Source organism: Malurus melanocephalus, unplaced genomic scaffold (assembly GCF_030028575.1).
Source record: "Malurus melanocephalus ecotype Western Australia unplaced genomic scaffold, MMel_1.1 scaffold_533, whole genome shotgun sequence".
Taxonomy (NCBI): domain Eukaryota; kingdom Metazoa; phylum Chordata; class Aves; order Passeriformes; family Maluridae; genus Malurus; species Malurus melanocephalus.
Genome location: NW_026623765.1, coordinates 319,548 through 345,149, shown reverse-complemented (window position 1 = coordinate 345,149; position 25,602 = coordinate 319,548). Strand labels below are relative to the sequence as shown.

The window sequence follows — 25,602 nt, the reverse complement described above, 5'->3', positions numbered from 1 at the left end:
AACAAACAGGAGCACAAGTTCTGTCTGCCATAGCAGTCAGCTAAAGCAGAAGGGACACAAGCAGTTGATGTCTAGGAAATGGAAGAGAACTAGATTCAAGATGGGAATACATATTTAGGATCTTGAAGGGAAATAGAGACATAAAAGCACAGGGATTCTTTTAAAAACTCTTCGCCTATGCTTTTCCTGCAACTATGCCAGGAGTCCTCATGTCAACACTTGGAAAAGTCTTGACTCGAATACGCAGGGCCCGTCCTCASGATCTCCTGCCCCCACGATCTCCTGCCCCGTCCTCCTCTCCAGCCCTGCCCTGAGCACCGTCCGTCGCTCAGCATCTCCCGCTCCCAGCGCCTCCCGTCCCTCCTCTCCTCTCCGCCCCGCCGCGATCCCGGTGCCGGCAGTGGCCCCACCTCCTCCTCTCGTCGCTTGGTTGCGGTGGCGCTGCCGCCCCCGGCCACCGACAGAAATGGCGGCGGCCACCACAGCCTTCTCCTTCTCCTTCTCCTCTGCCTCTTCCTCCTCTGTCTCGCTGCTGCGGCCGGGCTGGGCGCCCCTGAGGCGGTGGCGAACCCTCACTCGCAACATCAGCAGCTCCCCTCGCAGCGCCGCGAGGTACCTTGCGCCGATCGGGTCTTTTCCCTCTTCATTCTCCTCTTTCCTCCTTCTCATCCTTCTCCTCATCCGCGTCCCGCTCAGTCGTCCTCAATCATCCTCGTCCCCCGATCGCCCTTCGGGGTGGGTACCCTCGGATCCCCGCTGAGTTGAGCGGTTCTTCCCGGGAAAACGGGGCTCTGTCCCTGCGGGAKGGCGCGCGACAAGCGGGCCGCGGCCCTGGCCTTGGTCATCTCTCGGGGATTAAGCAGTGACCCTGAAATTGAAGTAGCCCTTGCCATGTGACCTTCCTGCYCTCTCATTGAGGGGAATCTGTGACTACACATTTGTGCTCCTGGTGCCTTAAAGAGCCTGTCAGTGGATTTATACAGGATTACTGTATGTATTCATCATTTGGTGGCAAAAAGGGCGTGCTTTGGTGCAGTGAGGAGCAGTGTTCTGTCAGTAATTACCCTGTATGTTTAATTTATTGCACTGAAAGCGTTGTCTTTGCTCTGTGATTTCAAGAATGGAAAGATGAGTAAGCTGAACAGCCATTGAAATAAGCATCTGACCCCTTGGATCAATGTTCTGTGTATCGACAATTGGTTCTGTCAGTTTTGGGAGAAATARCTGTATTTCTGGACCAGTGCATATCCTACTTCTGTTTTGTGCTGCTAGTAATTGTTTTTTCCAGTTCTGCAAAACATGGATGTTCCTGCACTAGTAAATTCTAGAGGTTTTCATGTGGCATGTATGGGACATACAAGGTTCTGTTGTGGTGCTCAATATGATCTCAGGCTTTTAGTGTACAAATTGATCTAAAATAGCAGCTCAGATCTTTGTTTCTGTCATGTCCTGCAAGTCACTGCATTCATAAATGACAATAATTCGGTGAATTTTCTGTTGTAAATCCTTGCTGGGTTCAGAATAAGAGCATCCATGGGCAGGTGGGATAACAGTGGTACAGGAGGTGTCCTGTGCCTTAAGTCTGTCATTTAACTTGGTCATGAAATCTCTCACAAATCTGTCATTAAACCTGTCATTGACCAACACCTGGTCAAGGTTTTAATTTGTATAAAATTTAAAACTATAGTAATTCACGTCTTAGTTTCAGTGTCTTGAAAAGCCTGCTGCAGTGTAAGCTTTCTGTACAGGCGATGCTTCATTAGTTCATGCAGTTATTGTATGATATTTCTATGAAAGGAAWTAAGCTATTTAGATTCTAAACCTAAGAAATATCAACATATTTCAGATTTGATATTTTTATATTTTACACTTGTGAGAAATGCTATTTACCATCTCCCTTCCCAGCAGCTATGAAATATGAGAAATATTCATATCATTGAGGCTTGGAAAAAAGAATAGTGTAAATAATCCCATGTCAAATCCATTTTTAAGGTAATTGGGGAGGGAAGTGGGTAAGCACTCCTTAAACCAGTAAAACCTTGGGGCATAAGAATGTTCTCATTTTTATTCCAACATGCAGGAGTTCATGTGTGTTTATTTGGCTGGCTATGTGTATTGGGAAGGTGAGTTGTGGCTGGTAGGCTCCTCTTCCATGTGCACTGATGGCACATCCCTGCTCTTCAAATGAGAGAGTGGGGCAGCACTTCTTTTCCCACATGGATTTGTAGCGTGTTCATGTTTTTCAAATACTGTTTGAAAAGCCAGCAGACAAATCAAAACATTTGGCATTGTTTAAAATGGTAGATCATACAATTAAAGGTGTCWTTTTCTTGGTGAAATTTTAGACCTAAATATTGTGTATATTTTTGTCTTTGTAGTGATGAAGCCACTGTTATCTCAGGGACAAAGCTTGCTCACCAAGTTCTGAAAGAAGTTCAAAGGGAAGTAGAATTGTGGATTTCTGCTGGGAACCAGCGGCCTCACCTCACTGTCATATTAGTAGGAGACAATCCAGCCAGTCATATTTATGTCAGGAACAAGATAAAAGCTGCTGCAGCTGTGGGTATGTCGTACAAGTGATCCTTTAGTAAGCACAAGATGCTGTTTCAAAATAAAAAAATAAAGCGGGAGGAATCCCCTTAGTGTCGTAATTTAATTTTGTACCAATTTCTTCCATGTTTTCTCTGATGAACCTAAATAAAAGAATTTTCATGGATCTATGAAAAAAAGGAGTTTTAATGTGACTTGAATGGGAGCCGTAAGTTTCATTTTGTCTCTTACAATGTTAGGAAACMGTTGTTAAGCATCAGACAGATTTTTGGACTAAATGACTAAGCTGCGCATCACTAGATTTCCTTATTCTAACATGCCTTCTGTTTTTTTTTTTGTCAGGCATTTCTAGTGAGATCATACTGAGGCCTAAAGACATTTCACAGGAAGAGCTCTTGGATATGACAGCAAAACTCAACAAAGATTCAAGAGTTAGTGGTTTATTAGTTCAGCTACCTCTCCCAGGTGGGTGACATCTTTGTCCTCAGATACAGTCCATGTAAGAGGAAAGAGTTTCATAGGTCTGGGCTGCAAGTGTGTCTTAAGAGCATAAGAAGCTCTCAAAAGAGGACATGGCATAATGAAGGATTAGCTGAGATGTTAATTTTTTTATGTTCAACCTACAGTTGGTTTTAAAGAAAAAAACAAATCTGAGAATAATTTCATATGCCAAACTTGACTTTTTTAATGATCAATAGAGTGGTGTTTCAAGACATTTCACATATTTTATCCAGTTTAATTATCTTTATTTCTTTTAACATGTTGCACTGCTTTGCCTTGAGTTCCAGACTTTCATCCCCTGTATCATGCAAAATTATGCTGTGTAGCAGATGATGCTATAGGCTTTCTCACARTGATTCCAGGTTTGCCTTAAATATTTATGTTTTCTGTGCTGCTCCTAGTGTTCCAGGTGAGCTTTGTGCGAAGCTCCTGAAAGCCTGGGCTGTATTCTTGGGATTTTTATTTCCCTTCTCCTAATTTGTAATACAGTCTCACTGAAATATCACTGGGAAGTAGCTGGCAAAGTGGTATTTTTGCAGTGATAAAATTTGCAAAGGAAAAAAACAAAAGTGAAACTCTTTTGTATCTATAAAACAGCAGAAGAGAGGGCAGGTGCTGAGTTATGGAGGAAAGAATGTTTTGATTGTATTTGTAATAAACAGCGACGTTCATGACGAGGAGGGTTTGCACTTGGTGTTAGATGAAAGCCGCCTGAAATGGGCCATGTACTGTAGTGAATCCGCCACAAGGTGGCAGTATAACACAAGTAAWGAGCCACATCTTGGCATCAAGGTAGGAGCTGATGGAATTCGCTTGGTTTCCTTYGAACAAACTTCTCTGCCATTAATWGASATTAGCAGCAACAGGTAACGTGAKTAACRAAGTTTCGTCAGGAAGAACTCGTGYAAAAGATGGAGCACTGACAGCCTAGGGATGGAAATTGTCCTGTCATGAACTGGGAAGTTCAAATGTTATGGAAGTTCTTTCCATAACAGATATCAAATATTACTCAGATAATGGAATTACTTTTTTTCCTCAAAGAACTTAATAACTGAAAGGTCCAAAAGCTAGGTTAGCTCATTTTCCAAGTTTTTTTAATTCATTTTGTACTGGAAGGAGACAAAGCCTAGAGGTTGTGAAGCCTCAGTGGAGGCTGCTAATTCCAGAGCTGAGGTCGTAGTGTGGGGTTTGGGTTTTTTTTGCAGTAAACCACACAAGGTATGGCTTTTGATCAACAGTGGGTTTAAAATAGAATCAGAAATAGCTTTGTTCTTTTGGACTTTTCTAAGCCGGTACAACTTAACTTTGAGGATTGTCATCTTTGCCTGAGGAGAATTTATTTTCTGCATGCCTTATGAGTGCATTACTTGTGATGTGGTGATGGTTTCCTGGAGACTTTCCTGTATCTTAGTTTAAATTGCTGGGGAGATGGTCGTGAAATGTTATTTATTTGAGAAAGAAAATGAAAATCTATTTTTTTCAAATCCCTTTTGTGCTGTGTTTTTGTTTTTGTTGGTCTTCCCTTTTGGAAACCAGTCTTTATTTTTCAGGTGCCAGCACTAGAGGCAGATGTTTGTTGTGTAAATAGGAGTTTCTCTGTGTGCAAGTTGGAGTTGCTTGGCAAGTGATGCCCAGTATAGTCCTGCAATTTTAGCTAACAAGGGAGAGGGGGAGTGCAGTGAGGAGCTTGGCTTGGAGAGTGGCTTGGAATGACAGCAAGGAAATTTGTACAGGTATCAGTTGATGTTTTATGAGACTGACAAGATAATTAAGAAATTATTTTGTTCCTCTGGAAATGAAGAAGGCATGTGGAAGCAAACCAGGAAAATGCATTTCTCAAGGCAAGCAGAATCTGCTCATTTAATAACATCGTGACTGTCTGGACAGTTTGAGTTGATTGGTTTGTTTGTTTGTTTGTTTGTTTGGGGATGGCCTGCTCAGTGTTTTAAAGGTGTTCGTGAAGAGGAAGGAAAGTGTCCATATGGTTTTCTCAGGCCCACAGCCCACTTGTCCCCAACTATGCAGCTGCATTTCTTCCCAACACTGTGAGCCCTGTTCTGAAATTCTGCATATCAGTTTTGAGTGGGGAAAATATCCATGTAAAGCATGAACTTTTTTTCCTTCTACATCATGTAACTATTATCTAGGAAGCTAAAGACAGACAGTGAGGAGGCGGTGTTTTTCAGAGCAGTGCTCTGCTYATCCCAGGCACAAGGAAAAGCACGSCTGCCAAGTTTTTGTTAGATGAACAACTGACTTGCCTAAGGATAACAAGATCTCTTTTGCAAAAAGCATTAAATAGCTTACTCTAAATTTCTTTCTTATTTTTATTAATCCCCAGGTTGACATAAAAACAAGGGTATGGTTGCTTTCAGTCTCTGTGAGGCAATTTTCAGTTCTAAGAGACTCTTTCAATGTACTTAATATGTTAATTTCCTCAGTMTTTTCTCATTARGATTCAGAAGGAAATTCCCTCTCATCAAAAAATGGAGAACTAAATTGTAAATCATAGCAGCCTGGTTTAACTCTAGCGGTTTTTTAATTGGAAATCTTTTAACAGGAGATTACCATGGTTTAATTTCTATAACATGCATATCTTTTAATTATCTAGCTCCTTTTAATGCAAAACCACAAAAACCAACTAAATTAAAACATCCTGTTTATGTTTCTAAATATTTTTACTGGCAATGTGTGAATTTCCTTATTGACACTCATTTTCTCTTTTTGGCTTTTTAAAACCTCCTTGGGGACCTCAGCAGGCTGTGGGTCAGTTATTAAGCACAGTTTGCTTTCTGGGTCAGTATGGAATGCTTTGTGGAGCTATTCCTCTGGAGTGTTRTTACATATTCCAGGTTTATGTTTGGGTTTGTAACTCTGCAGAGAGAGGTCTGGCAAACGCACGTTTTTTTGTGATCAGTACTAATGTTTATGCAGTATAAGCTATAAGGAATTGCAGCACTGTCATGTATCGTTACTGCATATGAAAAGTGTTCATTATGATTAGATGAGAATGCTAAATTATGTGCAGGCAATGCTATTTAAGCCATACTTATTGTTTTGAAACCACCAATGTCAAACAGATTTGTGTATTCTCAGTTTTCTAATGCAGTAGGATATGTTTTTGTCCTACTGATTAACAGTTGATTAAAAACAGTGATATTGTTGGAAAAGGTAAGCTAGACCTGCAAAATTACTTCAGCTTGAGAKTTCCATGTATTTGTTTAAAACTTAGGTCGTGTATTCTCTGTGGGCTTAGTAACCAGGAAAATGCTTATGACTGTTCTCCTGTGGCTTGTTGGGGTTTTTGAGCCACTTCATATTTAAGACTTCCAGAATGCAGAAGTGACTCTGAAGTGACTTGCTTAAACATTTTTCTTTATAGTCAGTCTCTTTATTCTCAGCTGAGTACTGGGGTCCCATATTTTGACAGAATCTGCTGTATTAACCCTGTGACAAATGTCATAACCTAGTTTTAAGTAAATTGTTTGAAAGGGTGAAGATGTAACTGCTCCCTTTAAGGGGTCTGTAGTTTGTTCAATCAAGAGCAGTAATTAATTACCCTGGCTAGATGCAGGCTGTGTGTTAGTCTGTGKAATGCCTCCAGTAGTGTTGAGAGCACCTGACCCATGGAGGAGCTGTGCCTGAGAGCAGTGTGTCTCCTAGATCACATAGATGAACGGACAGTCTGCAACACCATCGCCCCTGAAAAGGATGTGGATGGATTCCATATCATGAATATTGGACGCCTGTGTCTTGATCAGCCTTCCATAATCCCTGCCACTGCTGCTGCTGTCTGGGAAATCATAAAACGGACAGGTGAGAGACTCAGCTGTCCTCAAACTCTCTTTATCCTGGGAGACGAACAAAGGACTAACTCAGGGTGACTTACAAGGTCTGGGTTATCTAAATGCATTTGACTGATTGAAGAACAAACATTTGGAGTACTRATCTGAATAATAAGGAGTTGCCAAGTAGATGGAATCTTGTGCCAGTAGCACAGCTATTAATTAAGTGTAGACAGTAGTACTTGGTTCTAGTTCTTAGTAGTACTAAGTTCTTCCACTAGTTCCAGTGGASAAAGGGGAAGAAACAAGAACAAAAAATGGGAGGATTAATTCAGTACTAGAAGGGGAAAAATTGCCTATGTGTTCAATAGATGTCACTTTATATTTAGAATGTAGGTGGTCATATTGGTAGACATAAGCACTTCCCTTTTGGCTGGAGCAGGGAAATTAAGTCCTTGCTAAGGGTGATTCAGATAACCTGAATCAGTTGCCAGTTTTCTTTCTCTGAGGTAAAAGCTGAAAGTTGTTTTGTGGATTCATCCCTCAAATTCAGCCTTGTGGATTTTCAAGACGTGTTGATGTCAGCAGTCTGCAGCAACAAATAATTCTGTCTTGGGGATTGAGAGGAAGGTTTTAGATGTATCAAAATAGTGGAATATATTTTTTTATCCTTTTTTTCCCCTACCAGGAATACAAACATTTGGAAAAAATGTTCTTGTAGCTGGAAGATCTAAGAATGTTGGAATGCCTATTTCAATGCTTTTACATACTGATGGAGAGCATGAAAGACCTGGAGGTAAGTCCAGGAGTGTTGTCCTGATGTTTCCATTTGTGAAGTCATGAAAACAAAGACAACTAGAGGATTCAGATTAAAGAGAAAACTTTTTGGTTGTGTCACTACTTGCAACCAGAGCAAGGCAAAAAATTTGCTAATGTATTTCCTGACTTATTCTCAGGAGAGCAGTTTCTGGACTCAACTATTTCTGGTATTAAGTCATGTTTTCTCCTCCATTTGAAGCAGCAACTATTTCAACACAGTCAGCACTGATTATTGAGAGTAATACTGGCAGTGAGGTCTTGAAGAGCTGAGGAGGCTCCTMTAATGTTTATACAATATAGCTATCTCTATGCCTTATCCTCATGCTTGTTCAGTATTAATTTCATTTATCATACACACACAAGCACACACATACACATGCATTTATATATGCACACATATACATTTATATATGTATAAAATATGTGTGGCATGACCCTGGTGWTGTGCTATGTCAGTGAGGTGTTGCTTGTGAAAATACACAAATGACCAACCAAAGAACTTTCCAGTGTGAGCTCTATGATTAYGTGTTGGCCTTGGGGTATTTCTGCAGTGCAGTTTATATGCCCCTGGAAATTGGGTGTTGTGGTGGAAATATTTTTAGTAATTCTACTTACAGGAGCCTACATGTGCTGCTATAATTGTGCTGTAGAAATTAAAACAAACATAATTTAGATAGAATGCTGCCCTTTTGCAACTTCATTTTGATGTTAGAAACTGCCATGGTGGTGTGCACAAATAAACATGGCCTTTTAATCCCAGGCCTGTTTAAGTGGAGCAGAGTGAAATGTGTTATTAATATAATAAAACMCTAAAAGCTTTATAGTAATCATAGCGTTGGTTTTTCCATTCAGCCTCTGTGGGAAAGTTGCTGTTTGGAACTTCTCTCAGTGCTTGAATTGTAATTACCATTGGTGCATAGTTTTGGTCTCATCMTCATTCCCATGAAAATTAGTAGCATTTTTGCCATTTGCTGCAAATATTGGATGACATGTATTTCTGGCAGTGCAGCTGATGTTTGAAGTAGGCTTTGGTACAACACAAAGTCACTTTGCAAACTATTCACACGTGTCCCAGCTGGAAATGAGGATACCTAGTGACCTGTGATGCTTTCAGCAGCTTGTTGCAAAACCCACAGCAATTGCATGGACAGTTTTTAGCTGTAACTAAATACTGTTTGCAGCTTCCAGCTTTGAGCTGATTGAATCCATGGCTCCGTCTCGTGGTCTTGTATCTTGGGTTTCTAGTTCCTGTTTGACTGCCTGGTAGTGCAGCCTGTTTTGGGGGGCCAGACCATGAGTTTGTTGTGGTGCTTCATGATCTTCTGCCAATGTTCTGGTTCCTGACATGTCAGATAACTTACCTGGCAGTGCTGTTTGCTGGTATTGCCAGTGGTTCTAAGTATGTCACATATTTGTTGTAGGGACAGAAGAATGTTCAGATAGTCCCTTTCTGATTCTGGAGTCTAGATACAGAAGGAGTTAACTCATTAAAGTTATGTTTGCCTAATCTGAAGAAATGGATTTATTTCTCAGGTAGTTTCCTAGTCTTTCAGCCTACTGAGTGCTGGTACAACATTATAAAGTAGCTGGCAATGAGAAAACAAAGGAMCATGTGTACTTCTCTGATAATGAACTGGCATTAAGTGTGTATGTATATGATATGTGCATGATGATAAATACTTCTGTATTTGGTGATCTGSTGGAGTTTTCCTTCCATACTCAGAGATTCAGCTCTCCTTAAAGATCTGGTTCATCTTGTCAGTTGGGTTTAATTTCTGCTTCTGCTGTGAGCGGCAACAGACTGGCCTGTGGAAGAGAAGGCAGGCCAGGCCATGGCTTCAGCTTTTCTTTCTTAACTCGGGAGGGTAGGGACCAGACACGACCTACCATGAAATGCTGAAAAAGGACTTTCTCAGTTTATCAGTCAGGATAGGATGTTTTCAGCAACTGTGCTGATTTGATTAAATATTTCTTATGGAGAAATGACAGAAGGGGTGTGTATGTGGTACTATTTTTTTGTTGTTGTTGCTGTAGGTTTTGTTCATTCGTTTTTTATAGATCATGAACAAAATGGAAAAAWTTGGGACTGTCTTAATTTGTGAAGTTTTTTATGTAGATACACTCATGTCCTGCAGGTGGCAATGCCTGATCAGGTGGAAAAGCTATGTGAACCCCTTCCAAAATAAATAATGTTCTGTGTAGGCAGGTCAAGAGACTATCTCTCATTTATAGGCTAGGGAATTGAGCTGGGAGTATGATGTAGAATCTTAATTGTTAAATATATTCCTCTTCTTTCAGTAGAACTAGCAGTGTAAAAATAGTTGTTTATTTTMTGTTTGGGCATGATCACAAATAAATGGAAAACCTCCCCTTTCTGAGGTGTCTGTAAGCTTGCTGTTTTCAAGGTAGGGGCTTGTCCCCCCTTTCTTTTTTCTCCTTTCCTTTTTGGTAAGGAAAGCAATTACTTGGTTTCAGGAGCTGACTACAGACGTATTCCTCACTAAAATCTTAGTGGCAAATTAGCACCTATTTTATTATTCGGAGGTAGCTTGGTAACTTCAAATTTTATTCCCTACTGAGTAACCTCTCTGCTGAGTAATTATTGTGATTTTGGGCAAGACATATTTTTTTTGCTTAAAGCAGGTATCAGACAACCCCTCATTTTTTTTCAAGCCTGTACTTTTCTGTTATTATCTGGAACTATTTWGATTGGCTTCTCACTGAGGAGATGGTGTGCACTACAGAGCCTGAAGAAGAGGGATAAAAGGTGAGGGGAAAGAGCAGAGGAGTCAGAGCACGGGAAGGTTGAAGAGGAGGTGTCTGAGCAGAGTGTTAATGAGAAGCACAGATTAGGTCAGTCAGACACATTCCAATGGAAGCAGATGTGATGGTAACGTCTGAGCAGGCAAAAAGTTTTCATTTMATATCAAATAACAAAGTCCAGGTGTCTGATGAGATGGGGTATGTGACACCTGAACACTGTGCAGTGCAAATAATTGGAGAGGGGATTAGGAGAAGTCTTCTCTGAGAGCTCTTATCTCTGCTGCTTGCTTGGGCAATGCTCAATGGATCACCAGGCTGCTGTTGGATCAGTAAAAGCTTTAGACCCTCTCCCCATGACTGTTCGTGCTGTGAGCTCTCCTAAGTATCCCCATCAAATAGCACCAGGGTTTTTCCTGTGTTACTGGAGGGTTTATTTGTAGCTCTTGCCAGGAGATGTTGGGTGCGTGCCCAAGCAGCCGCAGGTGTTCGGAGTTAGCTCAGAAGGATGTGTGCTTCTTGTGCTTCTGGTGATCTGGTGATCAGCAAACAGCTGAATCTTGTCAGACCCTGTACAAACCGGGCTTCAGAAAGCAGACTCTGCCTTCTGTGCCGAGTTTGCTTTGTGGACTTCCACTGAGCATAACAAAGTGGTGGAAGGTATCATTTAGTCCACAATTTATAAATTAATTCTTTCTAGGAGAATTTTTAAGAACAAATGTTTTCTTGTCTGTGTGAGCAGCAAATCTTGTGAGTGTTCTGCCTATGCTGGTTTAAAAGTCACATCCCAAGACAAATCTGATCATCTGTACTGTTATTAATGTACCAAAATAAGGGATTTGCACSTGAAAGTAAACACTGTACTTTTTATAGCATTTTGTATCTGACAATTAATTGATATTCTCTTCCATTTCAGGTGATGCTACAGTGACCATTACTCACAGATACACTCCAAAAGAGCAGCTTAAGATCCACACACTGCTCGCTGACATAGTCATAGTTGCTGCAGGTAATACTGGTTATTGTTAATACTCCATTTGCAGCACTTCAAACCTAAAAGGAGGACTTTGCAGTCTGTGTCTGTGGCACTGGCTGTTTCACATKTCACTGAATAATCAGTGCTCGTGCTTGCAGAGGGTGTTGCAGGAGGTAGGATTTGTCGTTGTAGGAAGGGCAAATGATTTGGCTCTTTGTTCTTGCCCTTCATATTTGCAAACTCATAAACTGTTTCTTCTCACAATGCGACACCTTTCCCTTAGGGAGACTTCAGAGTGAACCCAGGATTGGGAACGAGTCAGTGCATAGTTTATACAGGTATAATTATGTAAATGAAAACATTCTCTGTGCCGTGCAAAAATCATGAGTCATTTAAATTTTGACAGGAGGGTTTCTTTAAATCAGYTGGAGGCTGCAGTAATAAAACTATGGTATCATTATGGTATCATTCCTCCACTGCTAGAATTAAGACCAATCTAGCCAAATTTACTGGAGGTTTTGGTAACCTTTGTTATTAATGGCTGATTTTTTTTTCTCTTTACAATTACTATGTCAAGAGAAAAGGAATGGTAATTGCCTAGAGGAAGGAGACTGAAAGATCRGTGTCTGTACTCTTAAAGCACTGTCTGGGTCCCTTTCCAGCTCAGCATATTTTCTGTCTCTTGTACCATTTTGGAGGACTACAGAAGGATTGTGTCTTTCCTCTTTTCTGCTCCCTTTCCCCCTCTTCCTCATCCTCAAGACCCAAGACTTCCTTATGTATCTTCTAGATGAAGGCAGACAGGTACCTGCCTAAAGCTTCTCACTCCCTGTTGAAGTGAGATGCCCTTTCCTTCAGGGTTTAACTTCACTGCCTCTTTACCATGGCAGGCCAGGAGCAAGAAACAACTTCCTTGTCCCACATCTAATTGCTCAGCTGTGGGCCTGACCAGAATTCACCACTGTSAATAAAAGGTAACAGTGGCACACTAACTGGAAATAGTAACTTCTCATCCAAATTCACAGCTTCCAGTTTAATCATCGCTTCTGATTTTTAGGCTGCATATGGTTTGTCATCATTTATGCTTGTAGTTAAGCGGTCCAGTAGCAGATTAGCCATGTTTACCTTTCACATTATTTTCCTTGTGTCATTTGTAACAGGAGTGTGATACAGCACTCATTACACAATTTGAGATATACTTGGAATGATGAAAAAACCGAGGGCTAGATTGTGCAAACAGCACACAGCCCTGCCCCAGTGGCTGCTCCAGGGAAGGYTGCTCTTTAGAAAGGTGGAATCACTCCAAGCTTCCTTTTGTTACRTGAGAACTGAGCGCATTGTACCTGGGATCACACACTCCCCGGAAATGGGTGACCTGTTCARTGAGCGTTGCAAAAAAGAGAACTTGTACCCTGCCAGGCTGGAACAGCTGCTGTGCAAGATGTGCAAATAGAAAAGGGCTTTTTTGTGTGTGCCCGTATGCAGAACCAAGATTCCTAATCTCTCTCTCCTTTTCCTGTGTAGTACTTTCACAGGATCCATCTGCATCCTGACTCCTGACTGCAGTGAGCCTGCTCTGATGTGGTGCTCCATCTCTGAGTGCTTTTCTGTTCACTTGCATTTATGGTTTTGGTAATACTTCAAATCAGGTGCTTCTCTTGTTACTCCTGAGTCTGAGAAGATCCATCTCTGTGCTGTCTCTCATTTGTCCCCAGGCTTGGGGCCTGAGTTTTCTTGCTTACTTGGATTGTAACTATCCATGCAGTTTATTCCTTCCTTCTCGTTCCTTCCCAGCTCCTTCCATCCTAAGTTCCAACAAGGCTGCTCTTGTCCAGCCTACCCTTTCCTAAAATCTCTTTCTATACCACACAGTTTTTGGAATTCTAGCCAAAGCATCATATTCCCTGTTAAGCACACCTGGCACTTTGTRTCCCACCACATCATTTCCCATCTTGGTCTGCTATCCCTGCTTACAAACATCTCATGAAGTCTGTTCTTTTGGCATGGGCCCATGGTGCAATTGTAAGTCCACTTTACCAGAGGTGCTCCTAGAGCCACCACAAGACAGGTGAGGTGATGATGGAAACAGCAGGACTCTTGAACCAGCCAGCCTGCTGCTCCTGCTCTCTGGGCTTTCCAGTATGCCAAGAGAGAGAGGACTCATCTGCCTACTAGGTTTGGAGAGAAGGTAAAGAGAAAAAATAATGACTTGCCAAATGCCAGATGAAGTTCTGCTTGGACTACCTGCACTGTCTCTTGGGACATGATCTGTGGTCTTCTTGTGCAGGAAGTGCTGGTTAATCAGACCCTTTATTTACATAATATCTGGTTAGCTTTCTTAGAAACTGGCTGTTTCACAGTCCTTGCACCCAAACTCAGATTAGGTAGGGCCTTGTTTTTCCTTTGTTTAGAAMGTGATTCATCATTTTCTACAAAAATTACCAATGAAAGTTTTTCTCATATTCTTCAGTCCATGCATTTTAGGAAAAGCTGCTCTAACGTTTATCCCTTCCTACTTGGTATGTTAAGTAGGCTTAAGTAAATAGATATGCTCATTTGGTTTGGGGGTTGGTTCATTTGTTGCTGTTAAGTATTTGGCTTATTGTCAAACCATTTTCCAAAGGGTGTAACTGTGCAGCTTCCGTTAATATGCTCTCAGCCCTATCACATGCGGATCATTTACCCCCATAAGGCTGAGGTATTATCCAATTACCAGCCAGGTTGCCATGGATTACCATGGATTACATCAGAAGGGGATGAAGGAGATGCAGTCAGATGTTATCAAATGGGCTAGGAAGGAGTTTGAGCTCTTGGCTTGCTCGACATAAGAAGCAGAGTTTCAAGCGGGTGTCTTATGGGGGAGTGATAAGTGGAGAGCAGAGAGTGTTCGTGTACTGCCTGCATCCAAATGACTGAGTGGCTGTGCTCCAGCACTTCACATGGAGCCAGAGCCTTGTGTGCCACTGCTTCCCTCCAATAAAACTGCATTTTCACACTACATGCATTTGGTTTCTCTTCTCCCTGCCTGAGAGAAAGCAGCTTTGATGGGAGAGGGGAATTTAGGCTCCCTCTTTGGAGATTCTCTAACATTCCTCTCAGAACAAAGAATTGATGGAATTGCTCAAGAAGCAAAGTGAAATGTAATTTTTAGGTTGGGAATTCCCACCACTGAAAGCTGGAGGTTGCATGATAGGGAAGAAATTCCTGACAAGAAACATAGAGCCTRTATATGTGGATACATGTCATTATGTTGACTTTGAAGTGACCTTTGAGGTTTTCTGGGTCCTGGCTGATGCACATATTCATGATGAAAATCAAGATGCTTCACATTTAAATGTGTTGAAGAAATATGGTGCATATGAAAAGCTGAGATGGCTTCTTGTACCTGTTTTAGCTGGAATTTCTTAATAGCAAGAAACTTGTACCCCAGGGCACTGCAGAGATGCAGCCCACAAGGTGTGCAGTACCCAGGCTGGGCCTCTCTGGTCAAGTGCAGAGGTCTTCCAGATTGCTGTAAATAGCAGGAAATGGTGCTTTGTCTTCTGTGGAAGGTCAGTGTTGTGTGCTGGGGTTACCAGAACAGTTAAAACTGCTTATTGGTCAAGTGTGTTTCTTGAACCAAAACCAATCCCATGGCACAACTTTTGGTGGAGTCTTTTTTGTGGGTTTTTTTTTTTTTTCTCTTTTCTGTAGTAGTAGTAGTTACAAACTTTGTGCAATGAGGAATAGTTGTTTCCATTGGGGGGTGTATAAGAAATATTCAAGTGAAAGAATTCTGCTCTATTTTGTGCATGCATAGCTGTGCATGCACACCCTTTGATATAAAAACTGATGACCTGAGACTACCTGGCCAGGGTAATTAAATATGTGTTGATGATTCCAGGTATCCCAAAGTTGATTACAACTGATATGGTCAAAGAAGGTGCAGCTGTGATTGACGTAGGCATCAACCATATCCATGATCCTCTTACAGGAAAAACCAAATTAGTTGGGGATGTGGACTTTGAAGGTCAGTGAAACACTCTTTATACAAACCTGTTRGATAAATATATTGGAGTTAGTAGGATTCACTCATGGTAAAATCTGCACAAGGCAGTGTCCAATTGAGACAATGTTTTCAGGATTTTTTTTACAATTTTTTAATTAAATAAGAACGCAAAAACKGTCTGTTCTTAAGAAATGGTATGCTAGCTAGGAGAGGAAGTATTACTTTTAATTACAGGTACCAGCAATCTGTAAGAGATACAGATGAGTTCTTCGGGCAGTGTGGTGCAAAAGGTACTTGTGTCCAGTTTCTTTAATCCTTTGAGTTTTTGAAATGTTTCAAAACTAATCAATGAAACCGGTTTCTGCTCCTTCTCAAGCATAGGGTCTCCCATTGTTTGTGGCAGTTATTATTAAACCACAGCTTCTCAAAGCCTCCTTTTGCAGTCTTCTTCTACACTTGTCTGTGAAAATGTTAACTTGGCTTTAGAAATATCCTTTACACTAAAGTTTAATGTGAGTTCATCTAAAAATGCTTAACATCTTGGTCCAGGCAAGCCTAACAGATAAAAATTGTTGTTACATATTGATCTCTTTATGTTTAGCGTGTTGCAGAGCAAGTTCACGATGTAACTTGATTAAACATCTCTGCTCTGGAGGAGCTCCAGACTGGAATAGCAGGACTGTTGCACTTGTTGGCAGAGTTGAGTGTGGGAAGCTTAGACAGCATTTACCCACATTAATAATGGTTCTCAACAGTTCCTTATTTTGATAAGTATGAAAATCACCCACAGGGTTTTTTTTACAGTTATTAACATCTTGGCTGGCATAATGTCTCAAAGCTTAATTATATTCAGAATGTTTCTAGCCAGCTGTGTGTATTTGTAATTACATCACTCCCTTAGTTCCATGCTGCTTTTACTCATCGTGCATGTTACCTGGCTGCTGAAGTCTGTGAAATTACCTGCATGAATGTAGCTGAGTGATTGTCTTGGAATGTGTTTGGAAATCTGTAACTGGATGTGTGCAACAGAGCTCCAGGAAAATTATTTTTTGGAGGACAACTTGAAAAATTTTTCTTCTTTCTTATCCTGCTTGTGCTATCACAAATAAAGGGTTCTATTTTCTGTTTTCAGAGCTGAACTAAAGTAGTGAGAACTTTCAGATGTTTGGTTTGCTTTAGCAGGTGTAGAAGWGAAAAGGCTGTAACTTTGTGAAATGTGAAACTGCATCCTTCCTGTTTGTTTCTCTTCAAACAGGGGACCTTGTGCCTGCAATAAAGGTGTAGATTCAGTGGCAAGGCCGTGATTCAGAGTTTCAGCAATGCGCTGTATCTGTCTCGTCATGTCTGCTGTGGGTTGTTCTCGAGATTTTACCTGGGGGGAGGGAAGATCCAAAAAAGAGGGAGGAACTTCAGCTTGGATTATGCCACTACAGTTGCAAGCAGCATTTCACTGTGCATTGCCAAAGGGAAATTGTTGTTGGTTCATTGGTATCGGTGAAAGTTTCACTGAATCTTTAACAACAACAAAAAACATCCCAGTTCTGAACACTAACAAATAAACCACCCTTGGCAAGTATTTGATCTGGCAGTTAGAAAATGGAACAAGCCAGCATGTTCATGTASCAAATCATTTTATCCTTTCCCCCTGTTTGATCACTTGGCTGAATTTGTATTTAAGCGTAAGCAAAAATGGTTTTTGCAGGTTGAGAGTGGGCACATTAAGGTTTGGCATGACAYGTGGTGCCTGTGTAACATCACGTAGCTCACCAATCTCTATTGTCTCTTCGTCCACTTCTTTAGGAGAAAARTGTGGCTGTGGGGAGAGCAGAGCTTTAACTGGGCAATCACAGTTCACATTTCATTTACAAAARTTGATGGAAATTACTTCCTTCACCAGATTATCTGACCGAAAAGTTCCTGTAATGGAAATTAAGTTTATTAGATATGTGGAAGCATTCTTAAATTCAGAAAGTAATGGAATGCCTTTAAGCAGAATTTGTGATTTCCCATATTCCCATGTCCTCTTTATTTTGACATTCCAAACTGTGTCCACATCAAAAAATAATAGTTTTTGAGTCCAGAATAGTTTACTGTGCAATTCCAAGATATCTGGAAGAGCAAGACAAGAGAGCATTGTGCATATGGAGGCCAGCTGCAAAGCACTGAGATACTCAGCCTGATACTGCAGGGATATTTTAAACTGTATSTGCAGCTCTCCATGTAAAACCACCACACTGCATGGAGGATACCTGTTCATGTTAAGAATTGGCCAAAATCTGTGGTCCAGGGAGAGGCTGTTCTGCCTTCTTGGAGCCTCAGGAGGGAGAGTGAAGTGCCAGGGAGGAGGAGGAAAGGAAGTGATGGCATCCCTGTGTGATCTCCAGCACCATTTTAGCTGGTTTCAGCAGCAAGTTTCAGTCACAGACAGGAAGAACTGTTTTTATGAGCAGCATAGTGCACGTGTGGGTGTACTTGGCCCTGTTTTATAGGCTTTTGTTGCCACAGCTATAATGCCAAGGGAGGAGGAGGGCTAGAAGGACCAGAGACATGAAATAAAGAAACAACCTACCCAGAACATTTAGCTGAAACAGCTCTTTGGGGTGGAGCATCATTTCCAGGAGTGACTGGTAGAGCAGGATAGTAACACACCARTGTAGTAGCTCACCTTTGCAAGTGGAACTAGAAATGCCCATGAAACCAAAGTTGCTTGYATTTCCTTACAATTCCTTCCAAAGTTTTGACAAGCAGGTGGCAATGCTGATTGTTGAGTCTTTATTGGATGCCTATGTAAAAAAGAAATCCTTTGTGTAGGGCCTTGGTTAGGTGATGTAGTTGTGATATCAGTGGAGGGGTTTACACAGGAGAATCGTTCTTTCCAACTTGACAGTGTGAAAGAGATTCTAGAAATGGGTGCCACYATGAGCAGGGAGGGATTCCCAGAGCTGAACAGCAGAAGAGAGAGCCCCAACAAGTAAGCAATGTGGTCCAAGGTGGTGGGCCTGTATTATCCATTTTCTTTGAATGCTRTTGACCACCAGGTTCTCCAAATCCRATGAATKAATGGARGTGGTGCYYGTTCAGTTGTACCTTAGCAGCAGTGTGCAGGAACCTGGGCTCTGTGACAGCAGCTCTTTCTGATGGTGTCTGCTGCCGCTCCGCGTTCATTGTCATACCTGCCCAGCTACAGGCTGCTTCTCACTCACTGAATGCTTTCCAAATCAGCTCCCTGGGGAGCTTTCCCAAACAGTGGTCGTGAAAACAGAAGCTGGATGTTCTGGGTGCTTTTGCTATGCTTTRTTTGTTTGTTTCTCAGTTGATTTCAAAGATCTGGCATTCATTTTGCCAGGAAGMAGAGCCCAGTCTGTGTAATCGCATCACCATATTGCTGCCCTGCAAACATCAGGGGAACCATTGTCTGTTGTTCTCCATGAGTGCAAGGAGTGAATCAGAAGGTTGGCAGGAGACTGTGACAGAAGCCACAAGGCCAGGCTGGCTGCTGGCTAACTTGTGTCAGTGAGCTTYTGGATGGCCCAGTACAGCTTCCCCTGTGCAGAAGAGGTGTTGTTCAGGGGCCTCAATAAGTAATCTTTGCTATCTTGCATTTCTGCTGCCTCTGTCCCAGGGCTATGTCCCTATGGCAGCATCCCATCCATCTGTCTGGACTCATTAGCTGAGTGCAGAGAAGCTGTTGTGTGTCATTTCATGCTGGATTTCTCTGCTYGGGATACCTTTATTGTCTGGCTTTCAGAGGAAATATGCACTGTTACAATTACAGTACTGGGCCATAATTCCTTGGTTTTCCTCTATAATGCAATTAAAATAGCTGCAGTAAGAAAAGCAGGGCTAGCAAAAAGAGGGAACTCTGAGAAGTGTGTAAAGAGAATAGTCCCAGAATGTGTGGAGCAGAACATGGGATATCTGGTGTGACTGCTGAGCACACAATTTCACATTTGGGCAGTGCTGCAGGGATGCAGGGATCTGGTGTAGCTTTACAGGGACTCATAAAGCAATGTGGAAACAGTGCTTAGGCAGGAATTACTCTGCATCACTTAATGCAGATGCACAAGACCCAGAACTGCCTTCAGGTTGAGACTTGCCATTGGTTTGTGTGATTAACCCTATTAGGTGTCTGATGTCCTCAGCTTTAAAGGAACCTAGGAATGAAGGGCTGTTTCCAAAGCAGTGGATCCTGTTTTTCAAGGAAACAATCTACATTTCATTTCTTCTGAAGAATCAAAGGAAGATTTCCAGCTTCTACAGAAGCTGAAAAGTAGCAGCTCCTCCCCCATAGGCATTTAATTTGCATTTTCCAGATTGTCAGGGGAAAGTCTGGGAGACCAGCACCCATCTGAAAAAAGCAGGAGTAAAGTTGTGGATGAAGTTACATTTTTCTTGAGAAGCAAAAACAGGACCTGAAGGAGCTGACAGAACAGAACCTTACCCACTTACATGAGATCAATTTAAGTGTTGTCTGGGAACTGTGCTTTGGCCCACTTCACTTGACCAGGAATGGAAAATCTCTCGACATTTTTGAGGGCGAGCTATATATTTTCCCCTTGTAGTCATTGGCATTCATCTTGGAAAATTGCGCTCACCATATCTGTRTTTACTCTTTCCAATGGAAACTTGTCAGATGTTTGTTTCCCCAACACAGACACYTGTTGTGTGTTCAAAAATCTGAATCAGTTTTTGTGCATAAACCATATCCGGGTGCCTTTGTACTCACTGATACAAAATTTGGCTTCTACTGCACCAACCCACAGGGGTTTCCTTTATGGTGGTGTGGGTAGAGGAATTCCCCAAGAACTTGGGAAAGCAGCGTGCTGTGTGTTTCTGCTGGGTAGGATTACTAACACCACGGGTAATGCATGTTGTACCTGATACTCATTGGAAGGCTTTCTTCAGGAAAGGCACAGTCTTTGTGAATTGTCCCTCTTTGTAGGCAAGATAGGAGTAATTTGAATAACATCACAAAAAGAGGTATGTAACATTGCCATGGAAACAAACATATTTCAGTTTGAAATGCCTACAATATTTTCTGTGTTAATGGATGTGTTTTCTTCAGATGTGGGTACATTTTAATAATTATGACATTGAGAATTYGTAGTAACTATATTAACTGTAAGCACCAATCTGAAATGGTAGGTAGGTCAAAATAGTCTGACTATTAAAATGTTAATTATTTGTGYTTGAGAATGTTAAGAGTAACTGTCATATGAGATCCTAATTAATTTGTTATATTTTACATATGAATAAAAACTGTGCTGTAACTTGATTTCCTTTCCATATATTTTAACAGTATGTCTGGTGGTGCCAGTCAGCTGAGTAATTAACACCCTYCTGATTGTAATTACCATCTCTCCTCAGTGAGGGTTAACCTTCTGTTCTTCAGTTCTGTGAGATATTCACTGTTAACCTTGGAATGCTGTCATAAGGTCCCTGTCATGGGGGTTTCAGACAGCATTTTATTGGTTTCATTTACCCSCTGCTCTTCAAATCGAATAATTATTATTTAAAAAAAAACAAAAACCCAATATCCAATTTTTTCAAATTCTTTAGTAATATTTCTATTTTTGAGCCTTTCCTATTTCTGACAGGGAAGCACCACATAGATTCACGATGAATACACTTGACGCAGTAGCAAGTGTTCTTGTTTGTTCCAAAGCCAGGTGCCTGGTTCTTCATCCCTTAAACTCTTCTCATAGCCAGGCAGTGCTCTGTTGTGACTGCAGTGAAATTGGATGTGTTTGTGTCGGTTATGCTTGCTCACTTGTCTCCTGTGTGTGTGCCTTTGGAAAAACAATWCTTTTGAAAGTGAGGTCTAATTTTCCAAGAGGTTATTACTAAGCAAACAAAAAAAGCCCCTAACTAACAAACAGAAAACCTCTCACGGTGGCACCTGGAAAGAAAAACAGCTCTCAGTATTAATAAGGTYAGTAAAATGCCAATTGGTCAGACCATTATTAGCAAATAACTTGCTACTGTTTATCCTGTGATGAGTTCTCACAAAGGTGAACAGAATTCCTTTGCAAACAACCTGCAATTCCAGTTGATGGCATTTTTCATAGTAGGTAGGAGTATCAAGTCAGGATTTATTACTTTGTTATAAGAATTCCTTATTCAAACAGGTTAGCTCAAATGCACTCAGGTGTACACTGAATTTGTAAAGGCTGACATGGCTCATGATTAGAGTTTAATTCATCAGTAAAGTTTTACTTTGTGRTACTTCAGAAGGATCTACACCTTTGGATCCTGGTTCASTCTAGGTACCCTAGTAACACTGATWTAAAAAATAAGAAGTCTTCTCTGGAGGAACTGAGTGTTTATGGCTGAAATTGCAATGGGAATTTTGCCACTAGGATTGTGTTTTTCCTTAAAGGTGACTCTTCTCTTTGTGGAGTATATTGTGAAGCAGAAAAACAAATCCAACAGAAAATTGCACTCCCTCCCTCTCCAGTTCTAAGTCTCCTCTGTGATCCCAGGATGTCTTTGTTAGGAGGTGGGGGACAGAGGGCAGAGGCTGACTAGGTGACTTTGCTGCTGCTGGTGCTTTGCTGCCAATGGCAGTAGTTCCAGCAGCCTCCTGCTCTCTTCCTCTTTCTCAGCAACACAGAATTTGGGGGTCACTTCCTTACCTACAAAAAGGGATGCCCAGCTTCCATAGCTCTCCTGGATATTGCAGGTGAGCTATCCCAGTGTGCAGGTGGGGGTGATGCACCTCCATTCTGCTCTCCTTGGATCATCCTGAACTTGAGTCATCCCAGATGTTCATGGGACAGCTGGTCAGCAGGGTCACATTGGGAAAAAAAATTCAATGGGGTTAACCTTCCACCTTGTCTGACCACAGGCTGTGTGAGTGSCTGCTGCTGCTGTGGGGAAAGGGCAGCACACTGCAGGTAGATTAGCTGGAACAGGCTATGAAACCTGGCCCAGAACTAGCCCTGGGTAATAAATTCAGATTAGGAGAAGTACCTYGCAGCCCCAGTCCTGGCCATGTTCTGTCCCTTCCATGGCTGCAGGAATGCTTCTGCCTTGGCTTGTCCCTTCCCTCAGTACCTGCCCAGTCACAGCCCTTCGTGCTCATCGCCAGTTGGGCCTATGTGGGCAGTGGAAGGGAAGAAAAGGTTTGGAAACATTCTTAGTCAATGCCTTTTTCTCTTTTCTCTTAGAAGTGAAGAAGAAGGCTGGCTTTATCACTCCAGTGCCGGGAGGGGTAGGACCTATGACTGTTGCAATGCTTCTGAAGAACACTCTCCTGGTCGCTAAAAAGCTCATTTACTAGAGCAAGCAGGTTACCTTGAAAGAAGAATCTGARTTGTTCTATTTATTGATGCACAAAACATTTATTTTTTACTACAAATATATTTATTTCTACATTGTATTTATTTTTCCATGTCAAAATGCTAAATCTGGTGGTTTATAAAAAGTTCAAATACCTTGTGTTATCTCCTACTGACTTACTGTGATCAAAAACGAGTTGGAGAATGCAGCCTCCACAGGTATGTTGTTGTTGGTGTTGGTCAATTACATGTTTGAGAATGAAGAATGAAGCATAAATTGCAATTACACCTATGAATTGGGGCAGTTATTAAGGTCTTGTAAACACTTGGGACCCGTTCAAACAGTATAAAAACTRAAGACATGCTAGATATCTTTTATATACTTGTTTTGGGTTCCAAGGGCACTGAGCACTCTGGATGTAGTTCAGAGTCCTTAAATATTTTTTGACCACTTAGAGCCAGCAGTGGCCAGGCAGTAATGTTGACGTGAATGCAAACGCACAGTCAGTGTTTTAAAATAGTCAAATAAGCTTGAACCTGGTGAAATTCTGACCTTAAATATCTGCAAGAGGTAAGCGTGAATAAGCTAGAGTTGAGGCTGTAATTATTTTTTTTCCATGCCTGGACAAATTGTTTTGGTGGATAATACCCTCACCCTCCAAAAAACCTTCAAACCTGAACAATTTATTTGGCTGAATTTGACTTCAATTGAGAGGAACGTAGTTAAAATTATTACGTATGTACAATATGTATAGTGGAGCAGGAGGTGAAGAGGAGGAGAGAACCAAAACTTTATCTCTTATGTTTGTGTTGGAACTTAAAAGCCATTTAATTATTCTCTTACTTTTTTTGACTGCATGAAGAGGGCTTTTTTTTAGTCAATGTTGTTAGCCTTGGCTTCAGTGCTGGTTAGAGAAGAGCATATGGGATAAAATCAGTATGGTTCTATTCCCAAAAGKTTGGGTCCTGGGTGGATCCAGAATTAGTCTTATGCAAAGTAAAAGCTGTGGTGGAGTTACTGCTGGGATGCCAGTTCAGCTGACTGTGTGCACTGTTGACATTCCTACTGAAGGCAGTGCGAGAAAGTTTGGACCTTTATCTTCATGTCTTTATCTCAGCTAGGATTATTGATTTATTTTTGTCAGGAGCCTTAGGTGTTTGCTAGTGGGCTATAGCTAAGTTGAAATAGGAAGGAGAAAAATTGTGGCTAAATACTGTTGCCATTAAAGGGGAAAATGCACTTATTATGATAAAAGAGTCAAGGTGGAGCATCATTTCCRTGCTGACTGTTCCTGTGATGGACTTCCCGAGAGTTTGCTTTAACACAGTGTTTGCAGAAGTTGGGCAGGATTATTACTAAATATATMATGCCAATAGTGCACACACTTGCTTGTCTTTTTAAATGTAAGTGGTAATACAAATTTAAGTGGTAGGAGGATCAGGGCACCTATGGAGACTGTCCTTGGACTGATCACCCCATGACTAAAAGATGGAATAAAACTTGTTCACTGTTTATTTGGTCTTGCTGGAGAGCATTGATGTGGTTTGGGGGATGGTTGTGTTCTTTGTTTATTGTGTGTTCAGAGCGCAGCGAATGGGAGAGCTGCAGGTTCAGTCATTGCTGTGTCCATCTGCATTGCTGTTTGCTTTAATTGAACTCTGATATCTCCACGTTTTTTGGCAGAACAACCATTCATGGCTCTGTGCTTGTGTCCTTTGAGCGAGCCTGCATGTGYCATGCCCTACAAACAGGTCACTGTGCATTGTAAGCCTTTTCCCTTTATCCTGTGGTGTCTGGGTTTGTGTTCCAGCACAGCCAGTGGGGCTCGGGCTTGGCTCCACGGCACGCTGTCTGCACAGCTGCTGGGTCCATCTSTGAGAGTGCTTTCTGCTGGGAGAACATCCAGAGCAGCAGCCAGAGGGAAGGGCCCATTCGCCAACTCAAAAAGCGTGCTGGTGCACCCGACCCGGTCAAGGATTGTCCATGGACAAACRCCCTGTGGGAGGTGAACACGGCCATGTCACTGCAGCCTTGTCCCAGGCCTACTCCACCCACTGTGTTGCTTCATGACAAAGCCTCCTCTCGGATCCTGGCCAGATTCAACTCCCATTGTGCAGCTGGGTGTTGAAAGCAAGGCTCAGGAGCCTCATCCCTGCTTGGGACTGATAGCAGAGGTTATCCAGGTAGGCAGAAACACTCCTGTCCATCTGGGGAGTGTGCAAGCTGCACTTATACAGTGTGCAGGCATGCAGCAATTCAGGATAGTGAAGGAAGGGAAAAGCCTCCTGGAATGCAGTCCATGAGCAGGAAAACGCATAATTAAAATATGCATAACTAGCTTGTGTTTTTCCCTTATTATGTGAAGTGGTTAGGTGTAATCCTACAGATCACTGAGGACAGTGCACTGGACAGGGAGAAGTTGAGCCAACCAGAGTTACTAGGGCATTTATTAGAAGACTTTTGGTTTTAAAATATAAAAATTGTGAAATGTTGCCTGGAGCTCACAGCTGAGGAAGTGAGAATTGTTGCTGAGGTGAAGTGTGTAGTTCTCCTTTGGTCAGAGTCAGGTTGCTGATGTCTTTGTGTTATTGAACCGGGCTTTTCCAATTACCTGCTCTAGTCTGGGCACATCTGTACCCTTCAGAGAGACCAGTCTTACTTGTTCCAAGCTGCCTGTGACCAAGGAAGCTGGACAGCGTTTGGAGCTGTGGAGAGTGATTTAGCAGAAGTGTTTGGCAGGTCTGTGCCAGAGACATTATGCACAGTCATTATGCACAGTCACTTCTTGGAGAGGCAGAGGTGGGCTTTTCTTGCAGCAATGAAGGGATCCACTGCTACAGGAGACAACAGTTTATCTGCTCTTTCAGTCTGTGTTTCCTCAGTGCTCGCTCCTGGCCACTCTGGACTTGTACCCTGCAGCTCCAGGCAGCAAGCCCAGGCCT

General features: G+C 41.9%; 1 protein-coding gene across 3 annotated transcripts; it reads left to right on the top strand.

Annotated features, from left to right (window-relative positions):
• The first annotated feature begins 419 nt into the window (after positions 1 to 419).
• MTHFD2L (methylenetetrahydrofolate dehydrogenase (NADP+ dependent) 2 like) lies at positions 420 to 25,591 on the top strand. Of its 3 annotated transcripts, none has more exons than XM_057381804.1 (8): positions 420 to 612; positions 2,379 to 2,563; positions 2,893 to 3,015; positions 6,715 to 6,867; positions 7,525 to 7,632; positions 11,332 to 11,424; positions 15,275 to 15,400; positions 22,549 to 25,591. In XM_057381804.1, exons 1-8 carry the CDS (start codon positions 467 to 469, stop codon positions 22,659 to 22,661), a joined length of 1,047 nt encoding a protein of 348 aa, XP_057237787.1. In that variant the 5' UTR covers positions 420 to 466; the 3' UTR covers positions 22,662 to 25,591. The 3 variants fall into 3 exon arrangements, with proteins under 3 accessions (XP_057237787.1, XP_057237786.1, XP_057237788.1); XM_057381803.1 differs by having other exon boundaries at positions 420 to 735; XM_057381805.1 differs by lacking the exon at positions 15,275 to 15,400 and having other exon boundaries at positions 420 to 735.
• The last annotated feature ends 11 nt before the right edge of the window (positions 25,592 to 25,602 follow it).